The 23,719-nt window shown below is 44.3% G+C and overlaps 1 protein-coding gene across 1 annotated transcript in view; it reads right to left on the bottom strand.

Annotated features, from left to right (window-relative positions):
* Positions 1-1,326: 1,326 nt before the first annotated feature.
* The window catches only part of GTF3C5 (general transcription factor IIIC subunit 5), a 55,671-nt gene continuing 33,278 nt past the window's right edge, over positions 1,327-23,719 (bottom strand). Inside the window, exons 4-11 of the mRNA XM_018564227.1 lie at positions 22,858-23,053; positions 20,095-20,199; positions 14,169-14,283; positions 10,577-10,657; positions 8,689-8,786; positions 6,864-6,946; positions 4,342-4,484; positions 1,327-1,548 (exon numbers count right to left, since the gene is read on the bottom strand). Coding sequence (XP_018419729.1) covers positions 1,346-1,548; positions 4,342-4,484; positions 6,864-6,946; positions 8,689-8,786; positions 10,577-10,657; positions 14,169-14,283; positions 20,095-20,199; positions 22,858-23,053 — 1,024 coding nt within the window. The 3' untranslated portion in view covers positions 1,327-1,345. The remainder of the gene's footprint in view (positions 1,549-4,341; positions 4,485-6,863; positions 6,947-8,688; positions 8,787-10,576; positions 10,658-14,168; positions 14,284-20,094; positions 20,200-22,857; positions 23,054-23,719) is intronic.

The raw sequence follows: 23,719 nt of genomic DNA on the forward strand, positions 1-23,719 counted from the left end.
GAAGAGGCAGGTTACTCCCATTGTTGTCACGTGATGGTGCCATCACACCTGCCTGAGAGAGGGGTCTGCTGGAAAGTGATGTGCCCCTGACCCGATGAAGACCATACAAACCTGCTGTATGAATGAAAGATACCAGTCAGGTGACCACTAAGGGAAAAAAAAGGTACTTTTAGCAATAAATGTAAAAAAGTGCTTAATAACATTATCCTTTGCCTGCAGTAACATCTACAGTCAGGATTCATTCGGGTTGCCAACTGCTTTCAGGATCCGAAAGGAGATCATTCAGAATTTGTGGAAGGTGCAGTTGACCTGTGTCAGCTGTTTTCCCTTCCCATAGGCTTGTATGGAGAGAGAAGCAGTTATGAAGAAACAAACCAGCCCATTGTCACAGGCACTAAGTGCTTGCTCACACCAAGCTCGTTCCAGGAGCAGAGCAGTTACAGACCGGATCAAAACTGCGTCCAATGTATTCCAATGGTATTTTGGGCTCTAGTTCACACCGCAGCGTTCAGTTCCAGAGTATGTAAAAAAAAACTGCAGCAAGCCCTATTTTACCTGCTCTGGAACGCATGCAAACGCCCTGGAACACACTGAAAGCCCATTTTAAACACACACACAAAATATATATATTTATTTTTTTTACCAAAAACGGCCCGGAACGCAACAAAAACAGGGCAAAAAACGCGGTATAACACTGCACGGCGTGTGCAGAAACTCATGCAGATCTGGTCTGCATTTGGTGTGAACAAGCCCTAAATGGCATTGTGCAACAACATAGTAACATTAGTGCCAAGCTTTGCATGATATACAGCTTTACATGTAAACAATGAATGTATCTGTTGTTCTTGCAGGTAAGTGCTAAGAACCATGTTCAATGTCCTAGAACACTGTGAGGACAGTGCATCTACACTGCATAGGAACTAGTGCAAACAAGTAAACCTGAACAACTAGCCACCTGTCTGTCCTGACTATCACTTTAAGAAAAAGACAGGTATAAAAGGGCATCCCATACTTGGTGCACATTCCAGTGCTCTCACTTCTGACCAGTTAATGTTTTGTCACTTTCTGGAGTCCTGAACCTTGCCAGCCTCTTCCCACTTATTCCTCCTGACCAGGTAGCCAACCTATCATTGCAGTGGGTCAAAAGGCACACCAGAACGGACTAGAATTTAGCCAGAGAGGGCCACTAAAAAATGCTGCCCCCCTCTTTAGGTACCTGCATTTTGTATCTGTGAGAAGCTTTTTTTTTCTCCTGTGAAAGAGTCACTTTAAGGACCTGGGAGAAAAGATCATCTCTTCTATGATCTATTCAAGAGTCTAAATGTCAGTTCAGCACAAACCAAAATCAGGTCTCAGTTCTGGATTCCTCCATAGGATCGGGCTGCTGGGTGTCATCTAACACATAGTCCAGGAGTTCTGTCTCCATTTCATTCTCACTGCCTTCAGAAGGATGGAACTCTTCTTCCTCCTCATCTTCCTCTTCTTCCCCAGATTCATACCTCAGCTGCACCTTCTTGTCAGCAGAAGTGGATGGAGCAGAGAACAGTGCTAAAACAACATCACAAAAAGGGAAAACTGTTTTAAGGTTAAAGTGCATATCTGGAAAAAAAATCAGTACATCTCTGCAATACATTCACATTTCCCCATGGTTTATCCCTTAAAAAAAGCAAGCACAGAAAAATATCCGTTGATCTGCCTGAAATCAAATGAGCTACAAAAATGCTGTTTAGGTAGACAACACCCTGACTTTGCTGCACTGAAATCTTAAGCAGCATTGTCAGAATTTTCTGCTGGACTACAGAACTCCACCTATCCCCCTATCCCCCTCTCCGTCCCTCTAAACATGCATACATTGATTTCTTTTCTACCAATACAATGTTGCTGCCTTGACTCCCAAAAGCCTTTCCCACACACGTGTAGGAAAAGGGATATGGGGGATGTAGTTCTGGAGTCATGCCTAAATCAAAAGGAATTGACCTCCCAGCAGCTGTCCCTGCCTGGCTATGTCACAGGTAGTAATGACAGAAGATTCTTTCTTCAGGAACAAGATAAAAAAAGAATGCTGGGATATGCTCTAGATGGCTAAATATAGGTTTGGGAGTAAGTTAAGGTAATGCCTGGACATTAACAAACATAACACTCAAATGCTGCTGGAACGAAGCATGTGTTTATATTTTAAAAAGACAGTAGTAACGGATCAGCGCATAGGCACAGAAAGACCAGGTACAGATTCAGGCATAAGAATGACACAACACGAACACGATGAACCAAACTGAGATGGGAGTGGGCAGCCCTTCCAGCCTACTACTCTGCAAGTGCTAAGGGACCTGTGCTCTCTGCAGCTTTGGCCACCCCAGCAGAGGGAAACCTTTTTACAATGTACAGCAGATACGTCTTATTTTGTCACCCTCATTAACACACTCTCAGCCAGACCTCGTCAACTCTTTTCTACTTTTAACTCTCTATGTCCCTCACCTCCACCACCCACTAACTGCCCAGGACATTACCATTCATTTCAAAAACAAAATAGATACAATCCGGGATGAAATTCACACTGTCCAGTCACCTTCCCCTATTCATGTACCAGACCCACCATCACACTGGTTACTCCTCTTTTGATCCTGTCACCAAAGAGGAGGTTACAAAGCTTTTCTCTGACACCCACCTCACCACTCGCCCCCTGGACCCAGTTCTCTCACCACTACTTCGGTCACCCTCTTGCTTTATCCTACACTCTCTTACTCACATTTTCAATCTTTCACTCTCTACTGGCATCTTTCCCTCCCTTCTAAAACATGTGCTAGTCATCCCAATACCCAAAACACCCTCACTGGACCTTACAAACCTCAACAATCTCAGACCAATCTCCTCACTCCAATTCACCTCCAAACTCCTAGGACGCCTTATCTACAGTCGCCTGAGCAGCCAACTCTCTGATAACAACCTTCTTGACCCCTTACAGTCCGGCTTCCACCCCCTACACTCCACTGAAACCGCCCTCCTAATACTCACTAATGACTTACTAACAGCTAAAAACAATGGCCACTACTCCTTACTCTTGCTATTAGACCTTTCTGCTGCTTTTGACACAGTTGACTACCCGCTGCTCCTCAAAAAAACTCCACTTGCTTGGTCTACAAGACTCGGCTCTCTCATGGTTCTCCTCCTACCTCTCCAAGCGCTCCTTTAGTGTCACCTACAATCTAATTCCTCTTCCTTTTTCTGTAGGGGTCCCCCAAGGCTCAGACCTTGGACCCATTCTCTTCTCTATCTACACCTCCTCCCTCGGTCAGTTAATAACCTCACATGGCTTCCTATACCATCTCTATGCCGATGACACTCAAATTTATCTTTCTACTCCACAACTCACCCCCATCAGTGTCCTTGCGTGTCACTAATCTACTAACTGACATATCAGTCTGGATGTCACAACAATTCTTAAACTCAATCTGTCAAAAACTGAGCTCATGATATTTCCTCCACCCCGTGCACCTTGCCCCAACTTTTCCCTTGAGATTGATAACACAACTATCAAACCCTCCCCCCATGCCAAGGTCCTAGGTGTCATCCTTGACTCGGACCTCACCTTTCTTCCCCACATCCAATCACTATCCAAATCCTGCCGCCTTCACCTTCGTAACATCTCCAAAATACGCCCCTTCCTGACCAATAAAACCGCAAAACTACTCATCCACTATCTTGTTAAATCTCGTCTTGACAATTGCAACTCCCTCCTGATTGGCCTGCCACAGGCTATCTCCCCTTCACTCTATCTAGACCTCCTGCTTTCCAGCTCCCTCGTCAACTCCTCCCATGCTCGCCTCCAGGACTTCTCTAGAGTCCCACCCATCCTCTGGAACTCTGCACCCCAACCTGTCTGTCTATCTCCCACTCTGACTGCCTTTAGGCATTCCCTTAAGACTCATCTCTTCAAGGAAGCCTATCCCGACTCAACCTAACCACTCAACCATCACATTCTCAAACAATTCATCCCCACACAGCTACCTCCTCATGTATCACTTGCCCCTCCCTTTTAAATTGTAAGCCCCAGGGGCAGGTCCCTCCTTACCATCTTGTCTTGAATTGTATTGTGATTGTAATATCTTCCTTATATTGTAAAGCGCTGCGCAAACTGTTGGCGCTATACAAAGCCTGTATAATAATAAGTCAAACTAAAATTACAGATAACTGCCATTTATCCCAAGGACCCACATTAAGGCTGGTGCCAACCAGGCCACATTGGGCTGCCCACTCACCTGGCCATAAGCAATACAACTCTTACTTAAAATAAAAAGGGATAGGCAGGAGGAAATAACTGACAACGATGCAATGTCCTCTCACCTGGTCTCTTGGAGCGAATGATCTGTTTGATCATGAGGGACATGGAGTCTCTGAGCTGTTCACTGGTCTTTGGAAGGCACCATCCATCCCGTTCGGTACATTCAGTCTCTGCCCCATCATTACGCTTAATGATCTCCTGCAAACTGCAGATAACAGCATATTAAAGGAGACAATTCCTGGACAGACCTGTGACCTGTACACTATCCTGGAATATATATGGTTTCTGTCTTTTACACAAGAGAAATGTTCTCATCACAGCCCCTACCTAATCTACAACTGCACTCAAAGTCAATATGTCTATACAGCCCAACAATGTGTCTGGATACATGCAAAAGAACGAAATGTGTGGTCCTACCGAGCATTTTTTTAGCGTGTATCACATGTAAATGGATACCCAGGATGATTCACCCTGACATAACTTTGTTAAACAGTACATTTCCTTTGTGTATGTTTCAGTATGTATGCAGAGTTCCCCGGATTTACAGATGACGTTCTGGGTCTCTACTCTTCACAGAAGTAGGATCTGATTTCTTTTACAAAGATGTTATTGGTATTTTAACAAAGAGTAAAAAAAAGTAGCAAATAGTGGAAAGGCAGTACAGATGAACATAATAAAAAGGCGGCCACCACAGCATTAGACGTTAGAAATCCATACAGTATACCAAAGATGAGAGCTGAGCAAACAAGAAGCATGACAATCCAGGCCAATCTCAAAACAGAATGGCACCAAAGCAGGTGAAAGTGCATGCATGGATCCCACTGGACCATTAAGACTAAAGCGCCCGTTGCCCAACATTGTCCAAACACCCACGCGCACCACCCGGAACAACCAGCAATACGTGGATGCAATGCCAATCTAAGATGAGAGAAGAAAGAAGAAGACAGATCTAGTAGAGAAGACATACAAAAAAGAAGGGGAAAAAAGGGAAATAAAAGTTAGGACTTTTTAGGGAAATAGGAAACCAACCGGACTAACAGGTCCCAATGATAGTCTCAGCAAGAACTGATCAAACCTACGAGATCCAAGGTAGCCCACTCACATCTAAAAAACTTGGGGTAAATATCATTAAGAATAGCTGTAATCTTCCCGATGATGATTGCACCCATGATATTTTGCTTAACTTCCTCAAAGCACAAAGTAGGCTGGCGCCAAGATCTCGCGATTGTCTGTTTAGTAGCTAGCAGAAATGGCAGGACTACCTACACTTGTGAGTTGCAACATTCAACACTTTCCTATACAATAGGGCTTCCAACAGGTCACACACCAAGGATCTGATTCCTGACCTCCTGTGAATGGCCATCCCTCCTGTACAGCAGATCACATGTGAGCAGGTCTGAACCAGGAGAGACAGCACATCAAAAGTTAAGTAGGGATACATGAAGTGATTTTAACCAGCACACCATATTCCAGCATGAAGGTCAGATTAATTATAAATCCACATAAAAAAAAAACCCCAATGTTTCGGGACTGCATCAGCCCCTTTATCAACTTACGGCCATGATAACGGAACCCTGTAGTCATGCAATTGCTAAAATGATGCCAATCACTGCAGTGCCCGTATAGTGGAGACTACTGACGCACTGGTCTGCTACTGGTACACAGTTCTTAGCAATGAGGATGCCAACCCACAGCTTGTGATGGTGTCATTCCCTAGCTGTCATGCTAGTTGTTCTTGTGTAGTAAGTAAAAGTGTTAATAAGCTGCAATAAGTTATTTCAACAGATACTCAATTTAAACAAAATCCTAGTCCAGAGGTTTTATCGTTACTCTCATCAAAACCAATAGTAAAGCATTTAATAACAAAAATCAAAAGGAAATCTGTAGAGTGAAAACAATAGAGGCAGACACTGCTAACCCCTCTAAGAATGCTAATTAACTGGCTGTCTATGGATTTTATACTAGGGATGCAATGACACCAAATTAAAGCATCGGTGCCGATACTGAGTATCTTACTCACCCAAATGCTCCCGATGCTTTTCCTGACACCTGAACTTCCAATATCAGGAAGCCGGGCGGTGATTCATTACATGCTGCCTGGCTTCCTGATTGGCCGGGAAGCTGGCTCCATGTTCCCTCTGTTCCCTCATCACCAGGGAGCATGGAGCTGGCTTCTCTGGCCAGATTGGAAGTCATTACTCGCCCCCCGGCTTCCTCAATGGCTAGAAAGCTGCCTCCATGCTTCATCACCTGTTGACGAGAGAGCATGGAGACGGCTTCACGGCTAATCGGGAAGCCGGGTGGACAGTCATTACACGCCGCCCTACTTTCTTAATGGGACTTCCGGTATCGGTATCAGCGAGTACCAAAAAAAAAATCGTTACTCGATACCGAAAAACCGGTAACAGTGCATCCCCTATTTTATACTTTGAGGTACTGACTTGAAACAATGAAGATTGGAGGCAGAGTGAAGGTGGGACACCTGATCTGTATACTTGTGCTGGGTCAGTGCCTCTGAAAGTAGTACTGAATGGCAGCCAGGAAACTAGCATTTTCAATAGGATAGATTGCTTCTAGTAAATACCTGTCTACTTGTAAATCACAGAGCTGGTAAAACATTTGCCTATACGGAGGCAAGCTGCCCTCGCGGAATATGTACACAGAGTCCTGTATGACAGAAGAGAAAAGGACAAATGTAAGTGAAGAGTTAAAAACATATCAAATAAGAACCTACAACTGCAATTTTTCTATTTATCTTAAAAAATTACATAATGTGACATTGTTTAGCAGCACTTTCTAGGGAATATCATTTTTACCCCAGTCTCTGCCCTCCCAAGTGAGCTCACAATCTAATGTCTCTACCACAATCACACACTAGCATGCTAGCACCGGTTCATTAAAGAGGAACTCCAGGAATTGTAAAAATTAAACCTTGCAGTGGGGATACTTGCTCTGTACTTAACTGGGGTTAACTTCTCGTTTTGTTCTAGGAGCTAAAATAAAGATATACTTACCTGATCCTCTGTCCTGCTTGGCTGCTAGACCGGTGCACACAGCCTCTTCTCCCCAGCGCTCCAGTGGCCTAAGGACCCGTGAGGTCATCACGTCTAATACTAGTGCATTAGATGTGAGGACGCCGAGGTACATTCCACTGCAGGATCAGGTGAGTATATTTTCGTTATTCCAGCCCCTAGACCAGTGGTGGCGAACCTTGGCACTCCAGCTGTTTTGGAACTTCAAGTCCCATGAGGCTTTGCAAGGCTCTGACAGCCACAGACATAACTCCCAGAGGCAGATGCATGTTGGGATTCGTAGTTTTGGCACAGCTGGAGTGCCAAGGTTCGCCACCACTGCCCTAGACCAAAATGAGCACTTAACCCTTGCAGTGCAGGGACAGCCCCACTGCAAGGGTTAATTGTTACAATTCTGGAGTTTCTCTTTAACACACCAGTATATGTTAACATTATCGAGCACCTGGAGGAAACCTATGCAAACATGTGCAACTAAAAACTCAAGATTTGCAGATTGTTTATTTGATAAGACCTCAGAGGGCTAATCACCATTGTGCTGCCACACCAATATGATGACTTGCTTCAGGTCTCAGGCGGGTTGAAAACTCAATCCTTTATGTAATGTATGCATTGCAAAAGATCATTTTACTAATGCCTAGTAAGTGAATTAACAGTAATTCACACAGTGACTTCTCTGTAGTCTCCTGACAGCTCTGATAGACACAACTACCCATTGTTCAGCTTCTGAAAGGTTTCCAAATATAAAACGAGTCTTGTAATAACACATATGTATTAGCTCATAAAGGAGGGGAATTACTGCGGTTTCACCTAATAATATGAGGCAGCGATGTCAGATCAGACATCATTGATGCCTAGATGCCCAGCCCAAAATTAGTTGCGTCATATGATAATACCCCTATGGCCAGCGTGGCTACCTAAACCATTTTTACATAAGAATGTATTTGGCTTCTATTAGGTACACTGTTCTAATAAATACCCTTATCAGATTTATTATTTTGATTGTTACTGGAGACCAGGAGCGACAGTATGATCTCATAGCTAGAAGCGCATAATGCCGAGAATATTAATCCACAGATTACAGCTGTGATCCAGTTAAGTAGTATACAGTAGAAGATTCAGTACTGATCTGCCTCACTGATGCATGAAGAAAAAAAATCCATCTGGCCTCTGATTCAGGTGTCAGCAGTGCGTGACATATCTCTGGCCGTGGAGCTCCCTGACAGGCCCAGAATGATGCTGAAATGCTAATCCCTGTAACCAATACCATCAAATAGGCACATTTCAATCATTCTTTCAATGTGTGTACTTTTCATAAATCCCATACCAGTGGTTTTGGTATATTCTAAATGAACCACACACCAGAAAACCAGCACTTACCTTCAGCTTATACTTGTTGGTTGGGGTCTTTTTACTCCCTTGGATACTAGAAGCTGCCAGTCCTTGGGTAAGGTCCTGGACACTGATTGCCTGCGGTACTGTATATGACATGGAAAAGTATGTTTAACAGATAGGTTGAGATACACTTTAAATTATGCATACGTTTTACACTCCATTGCATTTGTGCTCAGACTCTATAAAACATCAATAGAGCTTAAGTTGTGAACATGAGTCTCTTTCATTTGTTTAATCGTATATATTTTGACCCAATTGTGTCATAAGGCATACACTTATTGAGACAGAAGAAAAGATAGTGAGTGGGTTAGTTAAGTAAAATCCAATGTTAGTGTAAAACTACAACAGGGCTTATAGATGTTATGGAACTTTTTGGGACAGTTATGTTTCCTGTACATGACTTTCCCATAAGGGATTACCCAAATAATAAGATGCTTCCACTGAAAGTAAGTTGGGGGAGAGGCGTTCTGTACAGCTCATACTTGCCAACACTTTCTGTTTCCTGCTACTGCTTTCTAGCAACCAGCCACTGGCGTCACTGTAGGCTCCATATATAATTAATAGATGTACAGACCTTAAACAGCTACATATCTCTCATCTTATTTAGTCTGATGGTTTGTACCTGGCTACAGTCACTGCTATCGCTGGCTATAATGCCCATACAAGAAGATACAAACCACAAGTGTGCCATTGTCACTAACAGTATCAATGGGTAAGAGAAGTAAGCACATAAGCTAGTGGTTTAAGTCAATCCCTTAGGCCCCATTCACACTGAGCGACATAAAAATTGCGCGATTTTCCATGAGCGATATTGAGCGACTTGTCGCGCAACTTTTTCCTATTGGGCTGTATGCAATCAGGAGCAAAATCGCTTGAAATCACTCGAAAAAAGGGTCATGTAGGAGCGACAAGCTACAGCGACGAGCTACAAGCGATATTGAGCGACGAGATGTGAACAGCTCCATTGAAATGAATTGGAGAAGCTACATACAGCGATATCGCGTGGAAATATGAGCGATATCGCTGCAAAAATCGCGCGATAAATCGCTCAGTGTGAATGGGGCCTTAGTGGCTGAGCTACCAATCGCAATCACTGTGACAAGACCTTACAATGACAGTGACTCCATTGTTTTATACCAACAAAAAAAGCTAAGGAGACCGATTATGTGGCTGCTGCAAATGACTTGTACAACATAGCTCTAAGCTAGTGTTTCTTAAACTTTGGATTGGTACCTAAACTGGGATGTGGGTGTTGTGATGGGTCACAACATGATCAGGTAGTAGTCATAGCTTAGTTTGTCCAAGAACAAAAATCAGTGGCAAGTGTTATAGCACACTTATTTATGTAGTTTATGATCTATGACGTAGCCTATAACAATTTGGTTACTACATTACAGAATGCATTCATTTCTATAGGATGAAAACGTGATAAATACTCCTACCCATGACTCCACCAGCTCTCTCAAAACCTGTGACTCAATTAAACTAACAGAATAGAAAAGAACGGAGGACACACGAGCGGGAGAGAGAGAGAGCGTGCGATAGAGAGAGAGAGCGTGCGATAGAGAGAGAGAGAAGGGTGCGAGCGAGAGATGGCGCGAGCGAGAGCGAGTTCAAAAAGCAACCGCTCCGGCAGCGTTTCATATGGCCATTATTATTTGTCTTTTTGCTGACATCTTGGTAGTAATTCTCTATTTGAGGCCCAGTATGTTAACAATATTTTATTTGGTTCCTTGGATTAAACATTTTAGGAACCCCTGTTCTAAGCAATACGCACTACTAATAATACAAGCATCACAAAACCAAGAAGATAGTTATGACTGAAGTCAGGTCAATCTAGATTACCTCTTGAGAAAATAATAAGGTGGCTCACCTGGCTTCTTCAAAGTGATAGGCAGGCTGTAGTTGTATGTGCTACGCTTGGCTTTAACAGGCATCTCATTCGGGGTGTAGCCTGCACAAGACACAAGCATATTTGATCATGTGACATGAGCAATACTATGTGAGCTGAACGGACATACTTTTTTTTTTTAGTTTCTTCCTTAAAGGAGGTTTTAATGTAACATTTTTCATTATGCAAACTAACAACAGCTTGAATGGTTTTGGTATGTCTCATGTCCATCCTGTCTCAGACCCTTTTTAATGAACTGTTTCGTGTCCAATAAAAAAGGAGCGGGTATGGTACATAGCAAAAGCATGCACGCTCAGGCTGTGTTTTGCCTAACACAATGCCCTGGTTTTGGACACCCCTAACTAAAGGGTAAAAGGGGTGAAGTTCCTCTTCTAACAACTATACAGGTGCAGAGTTTACATGACTCAGGTAGCTCAGAGGTCCCTTTTACATTACCCACTTCCCTCCAAAGCCCCCCACTTTCCCTGTTACCAATAACTACACCACACAACAATGGGAATTTAAATGGCCACAGCAGCCTTTTATAATAAACACTTATAAATAACATTATAAATAACCATATTAACAATATTAAAAACCAAACACCTGTACCAACTCGTTTGGTTTCAAGGTCCTTGAAGGCAATTGTACTCTATAACTGGACCAGTATCTGCGGGCACCTTTTCTGCAACTGCCTGCCCCCAGCCGCCATACACCGCCTCGGGGATGTAACTAGATTGCCCGCAGACCCACGTTGGTCCCCTATTTACCGGTCATACCAATCTGACCGTCCGACTCCTGGAGGACAGCCATACCACGGATGGGTCCCCCGTCCAGATATGTACCCACCACCAACTGCCTCCAAGGATCCAAACCGCCACAGCGCAAAAGCGGGACACCTCACGCCTTTGCGCCACTCCACAACCGAACAGCCCGCTGTAGCCCGTCCTGCAAACCCAGGCACCACAAATCTGTGCCCACTGCATTAAGATGCACCCCATCCCTCCTGAAATACTGCAAAGTGTCCACTTCCAACTCCAAGTGGCGCACTACCACACCGCCATTACGGGACACGAAACGCCCCACCTCCTTGTTCACTTTAATGCGAGCCCGGTTCAGTCGGTCCACCAACCTCCACGATGCCCTGGCCACTATGTCCGACCACACCACAACCATCCCCGGGAAGGACGAGAGCAATCTCAAGACATCGAACTTAAAGTCCCTGATTAACTCCCGCATAGGTCGGCCACCCAGGTCATTACCCCCTGCATGCAACAGCAACACATCCGGAGGCCTATCCAGACGCGCAAAACGATGCACCTCTGGCACCACCCGACTTCACTGTAAACCGGGAACACCCAGCCACCGGCGTGGCCTCCTCCCGAGAAAAACCCAACTGCCTACCATTCGGCCGCACCGCGGCCCTCCGAGCGCCCCAAACCACATAGGAGTGCCCAATAATCCACACGAAACAGTGGCGTCCACTTGCAAAACAAAACAGGAAAACAGAAAAATACAAACCCTGCACTAACAGCCACGAACAAACAGAAAAAAACACCCCAGAAAGTTAAAGAACCCCAAGCGTTCACACCAGATGCGGCCTGACATACAGACGATACCTGCAGGATTCCCAGCGCCCTATCCGCATCACCATCTGTTCGCCCAAACCCCACCTGGCGGCTTCCGTAGCCGCCCCGATGCGGAACGAGTGCGAAGAGAACTCAGCCGCATTAAACCCCAGGGCCGTCAAACATTTCCTAAAAACCGCCACAAATTGGAACCAAGACAAGGACGACCCGTCCGCGCCAAAAATTCCTCCATGGCGCGCACCGGACACAAACGCCCATCCTCACAGCGCGACAGCGTCACCCGCAGCCCCCTACCCAGCTGATCCGTTTTTGACCTGCGTAACACCAGGTCCACCGACCCCCCAACCAGGCTCACATCCCCTACCTGCAAACCACCGGGCCGCCCCTTCGCGGGGCTCACCACCTCGCCAATCCGTAAAGCCCCAAAAAACGTAAGCAAGAAAGCCGCCCGGAACAAAACCACCTCGTAGTCCGATACACACTCCACCGCCAACCGGTCCCTGAGCAACAGCAACTGTGAAAAAGACACGATAGCCTTTCACTGCCTGGCGAACCAGAAATTGCTTCGTATGATCAGGCAAACCCATCAATTTAAACAGAAACGCCAAACGCCGATCCAGCCCCGACACTGACACCCCATCCACAAAACCACAACTAACCCAGAACAGCACCAAGGATACATAGTCCCCATCCGTCTGGGGAACGCCGACGCGCTCCTGCAGAGCAAACCAATCCTCCCAAACCTTTGAGTAGGCCGCCCACGTGGCCACACTCACCGACTCCCGGATCAACCTTGCGATGATTCCAAGGCGATCCCCCACAGGCTCTGGGGGCAAGGCACCCCGCGCCGCTCCGCATCTGGTGCCAATCGCCGAAACTCCTGCCACTGAAACCGAGACAAAGCATCCGCCAACTGGTTATGAACTCCTGCAACCAATTACTAAAAGTCCGCGGGATCAAACGATACCTACGCTTCTCCTCCTCCTCTTTTTTGGACTCGTCCTGGTTAACCCTATCCAGGTAAAACTTCTCCAGCGGTAACAAAGAAAACAGCTCCACGTAGTCCACCTTCCAAATCCGCTCCCGCACCTCCGGCTTCAGGTGGGCTCCCAAGGGCCCCTCAAAGCAAACGTAAACCTCGCATTTGGCGGCATCCGCCAAACGCACCCTGTCCGATGCTTCGCTAGCGGCCACGAAGGGTCCCTCCTGGGGCTCCCTCTGCGGCACTGAGCCCGAAGGGATAATTCTAGGCTGAGGCGCTCCGGCGGCCGGGGCCGCCGAGCACGTCCCGACATCCTGGGAACTGGAGAGGGGGGAATAACCCCCCCTAGAGCAGCTGACACCTGGGCCTGAACCCAGTCAGCCCCCTGAGAAGCTGCAGCTTCCCTCAGCTGGGACACCAGCCTATCCAAATCGCACATGGCAGGGGATAAAATGCAGGGAACAGCACCTGAAGTTCTTCCTATCTTGCAGGACTCCCAACTGACCTTCCGGACTCCTCCTTCCTGGCTAACTTTCCTGAAGCCCCTCCTGGACCACCCCTTCCACCAATCAAATAAGTGACCTTTCAATACCCTTTTCTTCTATCACTCCTTAACCCTTTCCTGTCCTCGTTCCCCTTCCCAGCCTTGTCATGCAGGCCTTCCGCTCATTCCTCTGCTTTCCATAGCTCCATGCCTTACTATACCGGGGCATTATATGAAACAATGTCAAAGTATCAATATCCTACTGCAGTATAGTGGTGATGAAAAGGAAGGACATACATGCCCACAGTAATTCCATGCCCTCCCAATGAATAATATGAGAAATTATAGTTTATATGGACCATTGTCAGTAATGATGCCAAACAGGTGCTTATTATAATAGCTTTCAATTCTCTAAGAGTACGCAGCACAGCTGGGAGACCAACAGATGTTAGGGAGAAAAACACCTTTTGATTACAAGGCCTCTCCTGCCCCCCCGCCCCCCCCAATCAGTACAATTACCATATTTTATCCCACAGCGTATCCGAAAATCAAGTACTTGGTAGATTTTAGCTTCTGGGTTTTTCCGGGGGTCATAACCAAACCGCACCCACATACTTCTCCAAGGGCCTGTCAACTGAGAACAAAAGTCAGAAAGTGAGCAGACAACAGACTGTGCTGACAAATATTAACCCGCGTCCCAATAGTATAACAAACACTAATACCAAGAGGTTCGCCATTTCATCAGCAGAACTTTCACATGCGAATGACATAGCACCTGATTTTTATTTGTACTGGTGGTTTAGCTTCCTTCCTGACATAAAGGATGTGCTGCAAGATGGCAGACTTTCAGCAATCATATGCAAGTCTACAAATGCCATAGGTTTAAAATTAAGTGCAAGTGTTAACCATAGCAACCATATACCTACTCTCCAGCATCTCTAATACCAGTAAAAGAATAAAAAAGTTCCATATGTACAGTTGTAATCAAAAGCATTCAACCCCCATTGCAAACCAGGTTTATTGGCAACATTTACAAACTTTCAGTTGTTTGCAATGAACAAATCAAACAAAAGCAATTGAAATAGGTCAACACGACGAATGTTTCAAGTGGTTTCCTAAAATTGAACTGAAAGTGCAATTTTTTAAAATTTATTTTATTACAGCGCCAACAATTTACACCACACTTTACATAGTTGCGCATTCACAACTGTCCCTGTCCTCAAGGAGCTTACAAGCTAAGGTCCCTATCTCACACGCATACATACAAGGGCCAATTTAGACAGGAGCCAATTAACCTTCCAGCATGTCTTTGGAGTGTGGGAGGAAACCAAAGCATCCGGAGGAAACCCACACAAGCACAGGGAGAACATGACAACTCCTTGCAGATAGTGACCTGGCCGGGATTCAAACCAAGGACCCCCAGCACTGCAGGGCAGGAGCGCTAACTACTACGCCACTGTGCTACCCAATATGGCTTCTGCAGTCTCAAAATTGTTCAACCCCGAACAGACTCCCTCACCAGAGCACACATCTGCAAAACAGGTGTTGTCTAAAGCACCCCACATCAAGGGCTTCATAAGGTGCACCAGGTATGCTTGAGCTAGAACACATGAAACTGGCCAGGGGTTTGCTTAGGGTCACATTTGACTGCATGTTAGAAATATGGCAAAGTCAAAAGAATGGTCAAAAAAGTTTAGAGAAGAGATCACTGCCCAAAGATGCTTGTAGAGCTGCAACAACTAATCGACTAAGTCGATTATAATCGATGATGCAAGAACGTTTTGAGATGCACAGATTTTTCCCCTTTGGAGACCAACCCCTGGTATATTAGTAGCAAAAAAAGAGAGGATAGAAAAAGGTGGGGTTTTTAAGTGGCTCCAGAGGGGACACAACCAATAAACTTCAGTCTTGGGGAAATATATAAAAAAGTATAAATGTATTTGAGCAATTGACTAAAATCAATGAATATACATCGAAACATATATAAAACATATAAACATCAGGGATTGGCAAAGCACCTCTTATCAGCCCTTGTGCTCCACAACCAAGGTTGATCTATGTAGCCATAATCCTATACATATACATCCGTTACCAGCCCACCAACATCGGCGGTCCTATTTGGAGGATCTCTTCCTATTCAGCTGTCCTGGATTTCACCCGATCTCTTCCTTGTGGATATCTCTCCACGCTACTTTTTTAGTGTCCAGGCCTGCTTTGATTAGCCATCCATCTTCCTCCAATCTGGGTTCATTGATTATCTGATTCGATACCACCCAGGACCGAATACCTGGTGACCTCACACCGAAGGGATTACCTCCCTTTGCTCCTGAGCGTTGAGATTTATTCTACAAGAAAGTATCACCCCTTAAGATTTGTTGCTCCCACCTGAGGCTCAGTAATCCAACTATATCTTCTCTCCTTTGAGTTACACATGATGTCATCTGTATATGTATAGGATTATGACTACATAGATCAACCTTGGTTGTGGAGCACAAGGGCTGATAAGAGGTGCTTTGCCAATCCCTGATGTTTATATGTTTTATATATGTTTCAATGCATATTCATTGATTTTAGTCAACTGCTCAAATAAATGTATACTTTTTTATATATTTCCCCAAGACTGAAGTTTATTGGTTGTGTCCCCTCTGGAGCCACTTAAAAAGCCCCACCTTTTTCTATCCTCTCTTTTTTTGCTACTAATATAATCGATGATGGAAAACGACAGACACGCCCACGATCTCTGGGAGACTGCTCAGGTAAGCCTGCACTTTCCCGCCACATTGCGCTGCTGTGTTAATGTATTGCTGGGATAGTGGGGTTTGCATTCCTCTATAGCTGATGGTACATTGTGATGTATATACACCGGACTACAACAAATCCCAGCAATAATACATTATACAGCGCAATGCAGAATACCACCAGCTATAGAGGACTACAACAATATACTATAGCTGGGATTTGTTGTATTCCTATATAGCTGCTGGTATTCTGCATTGCGCCGTATGATCATTATACAGCGCAATGCACAATACCCCCAGCTATAGAGGACTACAACAAATCCCAGCAATATTATATTATACAGCGGTGCAATGCAGAATACCACCAGCTAAATAGGAATACAACAAATCCCAGCAATAGTATATTATATAGCGGCACAATGCAGAATACCACGAGCTATATAGGAATACAACAAATCCGAGGAATAGTACATTATACAGCGCAATGCAGAATACCACCAGCTATAGAGGACTACAACAAATCCCAGCAATAGTACATTTTACAGCGGCGCAATGCAGAATACCACCAGCTATATAGGAATACAACAAATCCCAGCAATAAAACAATATACAGCGCAATGCAGAATACCACCAGCTATAGAGGATTACAACAAATCCCAGCAATAATACATTATACAGCGCAATGCAGAATACCACCAGCTATAGAGGAATACTACAGATCCCAGCAATAATAGATTATGCAGCGCAATGGAGAATACCACCAGCTATAGATGACTACAAATCCCAGCAATAGTACATTATACAGCGCAATGCAGACCACCAGCTATAGAGGACTACAACAAATCCCAGCAATAGTACATTATACAGTGGCGCAATGCAGAATATCAGCAGCTATAGAGGACTACAACAAATCCCGGCAATAGTACATTATACAACGGCGCAATGCAGAATACCACCAGCTATAGAGGACTACAACAAATCCCAGCAATAATACATTATACAGCGCAATGCAGAATACCACCAGCTATAGAGGACTACAACAAATCCCGGCAATAGTACATTATACAACGGCGCAATGCAGAATACCACCAGCTATACAGGACTACAAATCCCAGCAATAATACATTATACAGGGCAATGCAGAATACCAGCAGCTATAGAGGAATACAACAAATCCCAGTAATATTACATTATACTATAATGTATTATTGCTGGGATTTGTTGTATTCCTCTATAGCTGCTGGTATTCTGCATTGCCCTGTATAATGTACTATATTGCACACCACACTTTTTTTTTTTACTTCCACCGCTCCAAGCTTGCTCTCGTGACTACAATCTCAATACAAACTAGTAGTCTATTACCGAAATCCTTTTTTTTATTTTTTAATCCGATCAAACTTAATATTCGGCTAACTAATCGATTTTGAAAATAATCGTTAGCTGCAGCCCTAGATGCTTGCAATGAAGGGGTCAAATAATTGCAAGACTGCAGAAGTCATTAAAAGTTGCATTTTCAGTTGAATTTGGGGAAACCACTTGAAACATTCATTGTGTTGACCTATTTCAATTGCTTTTCTTGGATTTGTTCATTGCAAACAGCCGAAAGTCTGTAAATTTTGCCAACAAACCTGATTTGCAACAGGGGTTGAATACATTTTGATTAGAACTGTAGATAAAAGCGGTAAAAGACTCAGACCAAAAGCCACATAACAAGACAAATCATTACCATTTACGATAAATGCCATTCACTGTGATACATCAGCAGAACAGAACTGGCAACTTGACAAAGCAAGGAACACAGGAATGCGCTGATATAGAATGGAAATGCAAGGAGAACACAACCTTCCTACTCCAGCTGTGGTGAAACTACAAATTCCATCATGTCTCTGCCTCTGGAAGTCATAACTGTGGCTGTCAGAGGTTTACACTGCTTAACAGGACTTGTAGTTCTACAGCAGCAGCAGTGCCAAGGTTGCCTACCCCTGTTATACGGAATACACAGTCATAAACACAAATTAATAAAAGCAGGTAATGTAATATTCACCAAACAATTACTGCAGATGAACCTTCCTCATACATGTTTGTTTTAGATTACAGGGAATAAATTACCACCTGTGAATGTTTGGTGAATGTTACTGTTTTATTTATTTATATATATATATATATATTCTCCTAAAACAAGAGTTAAACATGGGGTTAAAGTTCATGGCATAATATGATGGTGAAGGTTGCCAACACAGAGGCTGATGTCTCACAAATTGACAGAGATCTCTATCCTTCTTGGATCACATTGCCTCCAAGACCTGCTGGAAGGTTCCGTCACTTTGGCAGATTTGGGAGAATGCAGAGCATGCACAGTGAAAATACCTGTCTCATTAGCAAAAAATGAAAAGTAAATGATTGGCAACTGAATAAAGGTTCTCCAATAAGCCACAAATCACACCTATAGAAACCCCCGCATGGCCCATTTCTTTGCAGACTGTAACAAATACTGACTGAATGGGATGCATTACCTGTGCAGACTAGGACATGTATGGCCACATTTACTGTAGATCAGAGTTCTGTACATTTCACAACACACTGCTAACATATAATATCTTTGATACTTTTCTCCTTTTAGGTCTGCCCACGGGCAGCTTTCTCACATTTGTCAGTATGCAATGCCTTGTTCGGCACATGCATACTTATTCCCTGATGCTCCCGTGTAATGTTTTCTAGCCCAGCACCAGTACTGGATTTAGAGCCAGCCAGACAACTAGCACTTTTATAAGGGGGGGGTTACCAATGGCAAACACTTCCTTCATGATAGGTTAATTAGGATATGTCTGGAAGCACAGACTATAAGATAGCTTGAGCCAGTCATTCTAGGAAATCATTGTATTCTAACCTTTGCTTTTTATGTATATGCAATAGGTTGAGGGATACCTTAGATTTTCAGGTCATTCATTTACCGTATTTGCCGGCGTATAAGACGACTCGGCGTATAAGACGACCCCCTACTTTTTGTGTTAAAATATAGGTTTTGGGCTATACTCGTCGTATAAGACGAGTATAGCCCAAAATAATGTTTAAATGCACCCACTAACCTCCATGGCGGTATTCCCAAGTGTGGCTCGGGGTTAATTTTCAGTACCATAAGCGGTAACCACGAGCCACACTCGGGATTACAGTCTCTTACCTTGTCCACGATCCCCAATGTGTCCTCCGTCTTCCGCTGAGTCAATCACGGGAGGCTTTGTATTAATGAATACAGGCTTTGTATTCATTAATACAAAGCCTGACGTGATTGGCTCAGCGCGGTATACTGTATGTAGCCGAAGCTACATACAGTATATCGTATCCTTCCGTATGTACCCGGCGTATAAGCCGACCCCCGATTTTCGGGGGATGTTTTAAGGTCTCAAAATCCGTCTTATACGCCGGCAAATACGGTATTACTTATTTCTTGTATTTAAATAGTGCTTCAAGAATATATAAAACCGAGGCCCTGATGTCCTTAAACACACACATACCAGGGCTGATTTTTTTTTTTTTTTTGTGGATTGTGTGAAGAAACTGAAGCACTCAGAAACGCAGGGAGAACATGCAAACCCCACATAGACACACAGTGTGCCAGGACTCAAGGCAAGGCAGGAGTGCTAACAGCATAGCCACAGTGCTGATATAGTATAGCAATGCTCAGAAAATACATACATCCTGGTGCTCACCATATAATATGCCATATAAGGTAACAGTAACTTCAGCTTGTCGGGGTGAACGCTGATGTTGGCCTTAATTGCATTTCGGGACCATATTGGTCGGACGGCGAAAAGCTGAAAAAAAAAAAGTAACGTGAACTTTTCCATTCTCCAAGCATGTAAAAATAATGGTACCTTCAAAATCCACTCATTACCTGTTTCAAACACACTCATTTTATCCCCAAAACATGCAACCTAAGCAGACAAAACTATGTAACGGATATGCAAATATTGACTTTCTCAAAAAATCAGCAGCTAAGCCCTCCTGTCCATTATCTAATGACTCCCCCAGACTACTGACATATGCAGAGAGCCGTGACACATACCTGCCACAGGAAGGGTAGAGGTGTCCTGAGGACTGTAATTAACAGATTGGCTTAACTTTCTGTAAGCTATGCTTGAGACTAGATGGTGGCACCCAATGACTAGGGCAGGATTCCTCTTTACCTATTATACAGTATATCTGTGGGTTATTAGCTAAATATTTTATAGTTGAACATAAACATTGAGAAAGGAAAGAATTGTGAGAACATGACATCTCTACAACTAGAGAAGAGGCTGCCCGAAGTCAACCATACTAAAAAAAAAATATTAGTTTTTTTCTCTCGTTCTCAGTGCAGTTTCTAACAGTGTAAAGGTGCCCATACACTGTACGATTCTCGTACAAGAATCGCGGGAAATCCCACGATCGTACGAGAATCGTACAGTGTATGGAAGGTGTGCGACCGTTACTACTGTACGGTCTCACGTCTTCCGTCGAACAAGCAGGCTTGAAAACCCGCCGGGAATCCTACGATTCTCGGCGAGTGAGTGGCCTGCCTGTTCGACAATTGCCGAACGGGCCGGTGTGCGCACGCGCACACTGCCCGTTTGCAGTGATCGGAAGCCCGCCCCTCAGCAGGGCGGGCTTTCGATGATCGCAAGTACGATCTGCCCGTCCAAGATGGGCAGATCGTACGAGCTTTCAATGAGCTTACGACCATCGCAAGACAAAGGTCTTGCAATGGTCGTAAGGTGTATGGGCACCTTAACTCGTGTAAACCAGGAATGCCAGTTACAGCTTATACCATGCTTTGGAGCAATACCCAAAACTACCACACCGTAATATATTTGTTGTTAATATATAGTTTTATTTTGTTTTCCCAGAAGCTCACAGAGATCAGACAGAGAATGGGAAATGTTACAAACATGCCTCCATTGTATTGCATGATGGTGCCAATCTAACATGCTGTCAGTCACTGGGAGCTAAAAGAGGGGGTACTGTATTTTTCCATGTATAAGACTATACTTTTTCTTAAAAATATTTACCTAAAAATGGAGGGTTGTCTTGTACACGGGGGGCCGAGAGGAAACTGCCGATACCTCTGCAAACTAGCCTCACGAGTGAAACCTCCGATTGCAGAGACAAGCTAAAGGTGTCCATACACCTTACGATTATCGGACGGAACTTTTCGTCCGATGGTCGAATAGTCGTACGATTTTCGTACGGCAGCCCCATCCTGCCCCGATGATCGCAAGATTAATTTAGTCGTAATTAATGAAAAGCACCTGGACGAAATGCAGTCATTGATTTGCCGTATTTTCGTTAGAGCAAGCGCAGTGTAGATCGTACGACTTTTGACGGACGGAAACGCCAGCAACCATGCGAAAATCGTACGATCTAGCAAAGTTTTCAAACATGCTTGACCGTCAAAAGTCGTACGATTGTACAGTAATATCGGTCGGACACTGCAATGCACACATACGATTATCGGCTGAAAAATCGATTGCATACGAAAATCGTACGATAATCGTAAGGTGTATGGGCACCTTTACTCTGCAAAATTTAAACTGGATGTAATCAGTTATGCAAATGAGCATGGAAAAATATTGATTTCTGAATTCTGGGTAAGAAAAGTGGGGGGCGTCCTATACATGGGGGCGTCTTATAGACGGAAAAATACGGTACTTTGGGACCATACAGGAGGAGGATTGTACAGCTCTAGCAGTTAAACCAGCAGGCAGGTGACACAGGAAATTGCATAAGCTATTCCTCACTTAACGACCAAGTTCCTTTCCTATGACTAGGTCGTTAAACGAATTGGTCGTTAAGTGAAGAACTGTATACAGTACTGTATTAGTGTTAGAGATTTACAGTACTGTAAATACATTACTTATTGAGAATAGTAGCAGAGAACGGAGTACGGTACTGTATGCAAGATAAAGTCGGTGAAACGCAGCACTGCCGGTGCCACAGTCCCGCACGTACTGTCGGAGAGCTGGTCGTAAGTGCGAGCGGTCGCTAAACAGGTTGGTCGTTAAGTGAGGAATAGCTGTATACTGAATAACAGTGTCACCATGCTGGCTATGGAATATGGAAGGTGTGTTAAAATCCTGAGACTGGCTGAACAAAATGACAAACATGCTGGCAGGTAAAACCATATGTATTAAATCTCACTGATGTCATCAATCCTTAAGCAAGTACAAGCCAACCTAAATGTGACCAGTCATCAAAAATGGATTTCTGAACAGTTAGGCCTTGTCCACACCGAAAGCGTGGGCGTTCCAGAATGGTAGCTGCTGGAACGCACCGCGATCGCTGAGCAACTTCCCCTTGCGTTTTGGGGCGGGAGGGAGCGTGGCGGTGCATTGTATTCAATGGCGCCGCTTCCACGCCCCCCCCCCCCCCCGCTCGCAATGCGATCGGACGCCTGGCAAACCCTTAGGTTCTTTGCAAAAAAACACTAGAATTACCCTTATCATTTCCTGCTCCACGTGACTGTCTATGGGGTTAGTACATAGCTTCTTCCAGTTTTTCAAAGCGGCTGGATGCGGCTCTGAAGGAACATCTGCATCTTCGAAGTTCACAAATATAGCATTGTGAGGCCGGCGAGCCCTGCTGAGGCCAATCAGATTTTCACTGGACAAATTTGGGGGCTGATAGCCATCCCTGTGAATGCAAACAAAGACAAAATCAGATAATAATGGCAATTACGGGGACACAGGAAACAAGCAAGGCCATCAAATTACTTACACACGAACTTCCCCAAGAGTGATTTTCATATATGTCAGTGTTACATAACATCGAAGACATTTTAGGCATTTAGAAATGGAACAATCAAGAGCACACAGACACGTTTGAATGTTTAATGCCAAATTTCAGATAACCCACCAGGCTTCCATTCTCTCTGCTGAGTCGCCCTAACACATGGACAGGGCAGTGCAGACACTGCAAGCGTATTAAACTCTAACAATTAACTGTTCTGATATAAATAGTTTACATGAACTTTTATTTCTCAAGGTATCCACTATTTTACGTATTATTAGCCCTCCCAGAGAGACTGGAATGAATGAAAATGGGACACACAATGATATATAGAGATTGTACCAGCCCCTTCATTACAATCTTCATCATATAGAGAAGTAAAGTCGGAGCCCTGATGATAGCATCTTCAAAAAAAAAAACAACAACAAAAAACAAGCTGTAAGCTTTATCCTTAGATAAAGGAACATGTTATTTTCCTGGTAAGGTCTTTGTGTAATTTCATCACAGTGCATTGACTCCATTTTGTACCATGAGAGTACCTGACACATGAGAACCCTTGGCAATGGTACA

This window comes from Nanorana parkeri, unplaced genomic scaffold (genome assembly GCF_000935625.1).
Source record: "Nanorana parkeri isolate BGI_ZX_2015 unplaced genomic scaffold, ASM93562v1 scaffold738, whole genome shotgun sequence".
In the NCBI taxonomy this organism is placed as follows: domain Eukaryota; kingdom Metazoa; phylum Chordata; class Amphibia; order Anura; family Dicroglossidae; genus Nanorana; species Nanorana parkeri.